Here is a 6,475-nt window from a genome sequence, read left to right on the forward strand (position 1 = left end):
CAATCATTCTGGACAACAATCAGGGCAGTTTCCTCTCTCTCCTCCATTACTAACATGCAATCACATCTTATATTGATTGGTTTATACAGGTTTTTACTTGTTGGCCTCCATTCACAATGAGTTACCGCATTCAGTAATGGAAAGTTTGAAAATTACCAACTGAAGTATGACCATGTTCACATTCACAATGTTTTCTGTCAGAAATTACTGGAAAAAAAAGTGAGGTAAAAAAGTGCAGGAACATGTCTGAAAAGAAAAATCTGTATTTTTAGATTTATGAACATTGGAGAGAGGAAACAGCTTGGCCCTCCCTACTCAGACTATGTAATAGCCAAAAAAGTATAAAACAAGTGAATGTCCACAATAGCAAACAAGTGCATTACTTATCATGGCTTGCGGGGTGCTGGATGGGCATGGCCTACACCATCGGCACACTCACTTGTTTTATGCTTATTTGGCTGTTAAATGGTCGGAGTAGTGCCAAGCTGTTTCCTCTCTCCTATCTTCATGCATTACTGATTACCAGTTGCTTTGAGTACACTCACCACATCCAAGGACATTGTTGCATTGCTGATATCCGAAGTGCCTTACTGTTGTTGTCATGGTCTGAGTGCCTGCCCACACCCCCCTTTCTTCTCCCCCATTGTTGTGTGATTTTAGACTTAAATACGGCACAAAAGTGAAATTCATAACGAAAAAAGAGTGTATTGTTTCATCGTTAATTACCGATTTTTTAACACCTATAAGTACCTGGGCCTATTTTACATCCAATTACATGTAGTCTAATCTAGAGCCGTTTAAGCTGTGTTTGCTGGACTTTTGAATTTTTCCACAAAAAATATATTCTTAATGCACTTATAGCATGGGCCCGTTTCCACTTGTGCGGTGCGGAATCGCCGCTGATTCCCCGCTGACGAAATTGCATGCATATTTTACAGCGATTTTGCATGCGATTTCGCATAGGTTAGTGTCGATGCGATTTTAACCATGTCACTGCCTGTGTGATTTAACATTAGTTCCTATGCAAAATTGCAGTGAAATACGCATGCCAAAACCGCATGCGACTTCCCTATTAAATACATTAGCGGCGATTCGCATAGCGGTGTGCGAATTCTGAGGGCTCGTCCGAAGCAGAATTCTCCCGCACAGAAAAACGCTCAGGATTACTGACAAGTGGAAACAGGGCCATCCACTTGTATTGGCTATGCGAATCTGCATGCAGACAACGCATGCGGATTCGCGATAGTGGAAATGGGCGCTTAATGATTTTTTTACACTATTACCACCATGTTCCCTCACAATTTTACTGACCTTTATTTGCACTCTGAAACTTTTTTGTAAATGAAGAAAAAACTGTAATTACAACTGTAAGTAATTTTTTTTATTAAAAATGTCTTTACTGCACCTGGTATTGTGAATTGCCAATGTGTTTCTTTGCTTCATTTCATTACATATACACAAATCAGTTGAATCACATTATAAAACACAGTGGATCTCTTGGCACCAGTAACATTGGCTATTATTACTGTTTTATATATGCAGTTTATAAAAATCAAAGTTTTTATTTTCCAACATAACTTTCTAAACTTTTGACTAAGTGGCTCTCTATGTAAACTGTACATAAACTATTAGAGCATATTTTCCAGGGATTAGGAAAGCGTGTTTCCACGATTTCCCTCACAGACTTTCAGTCCCAGTTTCACTACAAACAGCCTCACCCTGCCCCCCTTCTGGGCGCCCCTCGCTTTGTTCATCTTCCAGCGGCATCCCACCCCGGCTCCTTCCTCACCCCTCCCCCGCTCCTGGCGAGCCAATCAGGATGGGAAGCGTGAAGGAAAACAAACCCTTCATTGGACAGCTCTCCCCTAGACCCCTTCGCCGCCGCTTTGTGAATGGGGGTCTGGCAGACATAGCCGACTGGTGGGCGGGCGCAGAAAGAGACCCCGCCCCGCTCCTTGTTACGAAAGGCACGCCCCCCTTATAAGGATTGCGGCGAGGCGAGTGTTGGAGTGAAATAAGCGAAAGTCTGAGAAGTAATCGCAGCGTGCCATTCACACAACGCGCTCCAGCCAATCCCGGGCGCATGTCCTCTATCGCTGGAGCTGCCATAGGAGGATAGCCGAGAGACTTCATCCTCCGGAGAACCGAGCTCTGCTCTTCTACCCACACCGGGCAGCCGAGCTCCGGGACACTTCTGGACTATAGTGGCTGCTCCACGCTTCCTGGCGCCCCCTGCTGCCCGCAGAAGCGCCGCGCACACAACTTGTTGCTGCCGATGATGATGGGGAGAGCGGGGTGCCTTGTGGGGGTCCTCACCCTGCTACTTGGGGTCCCTCCTCTGGGCTCGGCCGCCCAGCAGTACCATGGGGAGAAGGGGATCTCCGTGCCCGACCACGGCTTCTGCCAGCCCATCTCCATCCCGCTGTGCACGGACATTGCCTACAACCAGACCATCATGCCCAACCTGCTGGGCCATACCAACCAGGAGGACGCGGGGCTGGAGGTGCACCAGTTCTACCCGCTGGTGAAGGTGCAGTGCTCCACCGAGCTGCGCTTCTTCCTGTGCTCCATGTACGCCCCGGTGTGCACCGTGCTGGAGCAGGCCATCCCCCCGTGCAGGTCGCTGTGTGAGCGGGCCAGGCAGGGCTGCGAGGCGCTCATGAACAAGTTCGGCTTCCAGTGGCCCGAGAGGCTGCGCTGCGAGAACTTCCCGGTGCACGGGGCCGGCGAGATCTGCGTGGGGCAGAACAGCTCCGACACCCCGGCCGGCCCCACGCCCAGACCCACCGCCTACCCGGCCGAGCTCATCACCTTCCACCCGCACCCCTCCTCCCGAGACTTCAGCTGCCCCCGCCAGCTCAAGGTGCCCCCCTACCTGGCCTACCGCTTCCTGGGCGAGAAGGACTGCGGCGCCCCCTGCGAGCCCAGCAGAGCCAACGGGCTGATGTACTTCAAGGAGGAGGAGGTGCGCTTCGCCAGGCTGTGGGTCGGCATCTGGGCGATCCTGTGCGGCATCTCCACGCTCTTCACCGTGCTGACCTACCTGGTGGACATGCGGCGCTTCAGCTACCCGGAGCGGCCCATCATCTTCCTCTCCGGCTGCTACTTCATGGTGGCCGTGGCTTACGCGGCCGGCTTCTTGCTGGAGGACAGAGCCGTGTGCCTGGAGCGCTTCTCGGAGGACACCTACCGCACCGTGGCGCAGGGCACCAAGAAGGAGGGCTGCACCATCCTCTTCATGATCCTCTACTTCTTCGGCATGGCCAGCTCCATCTGGTGGGTCATCCTGTCCCTCACCTGGTTCCTGGCTGCTGGCATGAAGTGGGGACACGAAGCCATCGAAGCCAACTCTCAGTACTTCCACCTGGCTGCCTGGGCAGTGCCTGCCGTGAAGACTATCACCATCCTGGCAATGGGGAAGGTGGACGGGGATGTCCTCAGCGGGGTGTGCTATGTGGGCATCAGCAGTGTGGACTCCCTGCGCGGATTCGTGCTGGCCCCTCTCTTCGTCTACTTGTTCATTGGCACCTCTTTCCTCCTGGCCGGCTTCGTGTCTTTGTTCCGCATCCGCACGATCATGAAACACGATGGGTCCAAGACAGAGAAGCTGGAGAAGCTCATGGTTCGCATTGGGGTCTTCAGCGTGCTTTACACAGTACCGGCCACCATCGTGCTAGCCTGTTACTTCTATGAGCAGGCCTTCAGGGACACGTGGGAGAAGACCTGGCTCATGCAGACCTGTAAGAGCTTTGCCATTCCCTGTCCCAACCACCACTTTGCTCCCATGAGCCCTGACTTTACAGTTTTTATGATCAAATATCTGATGACCATGATTGTAGGCATTACATCCAGCTTCTGGATCTGGTCAGGGAAAACCTTACAGTCCTGGCGCAAATTCTATCACAGATTGAGTAACAACAGTAAGGGGGAAACTGCTGTGTGAACTTTAAAAACTTTTTTTTTGCTCTCATGATGGAACTGACTTTTCTTGTTCAATGGTACTCTGTGGATCATTGTTTGACAAACCTCCTAGCTAAGTGCACAAATTCCCACAGACTAGATGCAACATGAATTGGTCCAGTCTTCTCAAGTACTTGCTGTGATCATGTGGATTGTGTATGACATTTGGAGGGTTTTAATGCAGCTGGATTTTTTTTAATATTGTATATTAGTTGCCATATAAACTACCCAAACTGTTGTATTCCGGTACTCTAAAAAATATGTATTTTCTTCATAAGGAAATTGGACAAGGATTGTGGACTCCTGTGTGTTTTTGTTTGTTTGTTTTAATCATCAAGTTGTGTAAGTAGGCTACTGAGGAACTGAAGGCCCAAGCATGTCTGTTTTTTTGCCAGGTATTCTTGGACTTGTAGTTCCACAGCAACTGGGGTGTTATCAAATGTCTGAACTCTAGTATAAGGGCCTGAGCCCACTAACAGTTGTGTCCGCTTTTCAGCTTCTGTAACATTGATGTGTAACTGAAAAGCGGACACTACTGCGTCAGTGGGCTCAGGGCCTAAGTATTTTTGAAATGTAGAGTTCTAGTAGCCAAAGGGGTTGGCTCATTACTTGCACAATAACATTGTATACAGCTTCAAGTAGAGAAACAGACCTGACATTCTTGCATTTGTCATTTACTCAGCTGCTAGGCATAGTTTTTTTTCTGTTTACCTAGTAGTTGGAGTCTTGTGATGGTAAATAACTTGGGTACCTTAAGCACCCTGCAGGCAGTTAATTAAAGTTCCTCTGAGCTGGGGCTTCAGCTACCCAGCAGCTGGGCAAATAATGCCTTTTGGTCACTGTCTCCCACTGCTATGTCAACAACACTCACACAGTTTTAATTCATGTTTGTAGACTCTATAAGGTGACATCACTACACTAAGTTTCTTTACATTTTCTGTTTCCTAGGCGTGCAATTGCATGTCTTTATCTTTTTATTAGCTTTCTGCATTTAATAGGGTTATGATGTGAATGTAAGCCTTTATGCCATAGCTAACTTTTTCATGCCCACCCCATTTCATTGCTCACCCTTTTTGTTTTCTTAAATGGTAATGTAAGATAGTGTTCTGTCTGGGTGGAGAAGTGGTTAAAGTTTTTTTTAGACTTTGGGCCAGCAACACATTCCTTTTCTAAGGCTCTATCTTCTCCAGCTGCAAATGGGGTTAAAGTATTTCCTCTACAGACAAATGCCAAATCTGCCTCCTTGGATTCCTCTAAACACTGCCACCCATGCTTGTCTGGATGGGTGGCACGTCAGCCTTAATATATTAGCTTTATAGGATTGTTTTTAATATGTTCTGGAAGCTTATTTTATACTGAAAATTAATTATGCCTTGTTAAATGTTCTAATAGCACTAGCACAGCAATGTTTAACGCAACTTTTTTTTTTTTGTCCCCCCCCCCCCCCCCCCCCCCCTTTTTTTTTTTTCTTTCTTTTTTTTCTTTCTTTTTTTATGGTTCATCAAGAGGTATTCCCTGCAGAGTATATGTCAAAGGTGACCAACCCAAGTCATCAGTCTTGTCATGTTTACGTTTCACTTGATCTGCTCGAATAGTATTACACCTAGACTGCTTTTTGCAGGATTAACATTTGTGGTGGCAGCAGTGTTTTTAAAATTAATTTAACCGAGTGGGTTAATATAAATTATTAGGTGTTGAGTATTTCGTATGTGAAGTTATCATTTTTAGACTTATTGTAAGGCTTATCGAGAAAAAATGGTTCGGTTCTAGCATTGAATTTTGGTTTTCTTTTTCCCTTTTTATGTATTTTTTTTCTGCATCTTTTTTTTTTCTTAAACACCCAGGGAATTGCAACAATTGCTGCATAATGTGTATTTTGAACATGTATGACATTAAGAGACTATTTTATAACTCGTTTTTTTACGTGCATGTCAAACTATCTGCAAATGAAGACTACATTGTTATATATATTTTTTGTACATAGCTGTACCCTTTTTTTTGTATGAAGATATATATGTATTTATGTTTTTAAGCCTCACTTTATCTTGTGTACAGATCACTAAATAAAGCCTACTTTTAAGTACTTTCTTGTGTTCATTAAAAGCAGTTTGATTAGAGATTTATGGCTTAACTTGTGCTGCTTTTGGAGTTTAATTTATTTGTATGCTGTTCACACATTTACAAATGGTGTAAATGATTTGGGTACAAGATGAGCTTTTAGTCTGGGTAAATCCTATGGAAGCCAGTTACAGCTGCGCTGCTTAGTAGAACCAGGCAGGAGCCCACCACACTCTGATACGATAGAAGCTATCACACAGCTGGTTTCAATGTTGCCTAGGATGGAGCAAGAACATAATGGCGAATTGTGCGGAATGGCTTTTGACTTCCTCTTCTTTTTTTATAATCTGCTTCCCCCCCCCCCCCCCAATAACACAGGTCTAAAAAGTCGATGAAGCCTTCCCAAATACTGGCTTCATAGAATAACATTTGCATTCATTCACCAGATAGCAAATAT

General features: G+C 46.1%; 1 protein-coding gene across 1 annotated transcript; it reads left to right on the forward strand.

Moving 5' to 3' along the window:
* Nucleotides 1-1,989: 1,989 nt before the first annotated feature.
* On the forward strand, nt 1,990-5,971 carry FZD7 (frizzled class receptor 7). Its single transcript, XM_068245107.1, has one exon. The coding sequence runs from the start codon at nt 2,276-2,278 to the stop codon at nt 3,941-3,943; it is 1,668 nt and encodes a 555-aa protein (XP_068101208.1). The 5' UTR covers nt 1,990-2,275; the 3' UTR covers nt 3,944-5,971.
* Nucleotides 5,972-6,475: the final 504 nt, after the last annotated feature.

Source organism: Hyperolius riggenbachi, chromosome 7 (assembly GCF_040937935.1).
Source record: "Hyperolius riggenbachi isolate aHypRig1 chromosome 7, aHypRig1.pri, whole genome shotgun sequence".
NCBI lineage: Eukaryota > Metazoa > Chordata > Amphibia > Anura > Hyperoliidae > Hyperolius > Hyperolius riggenbachi.

Excerpts from the sequence above, each read along its gene's own strand:
- FZD7 (XM_068245107.1), top strand. The coding sequence starts at position 2,276 with ATGATGATGGGGAGAGCGGGGTGCCTTGTGGGGGTCCTCACCCTGCTA.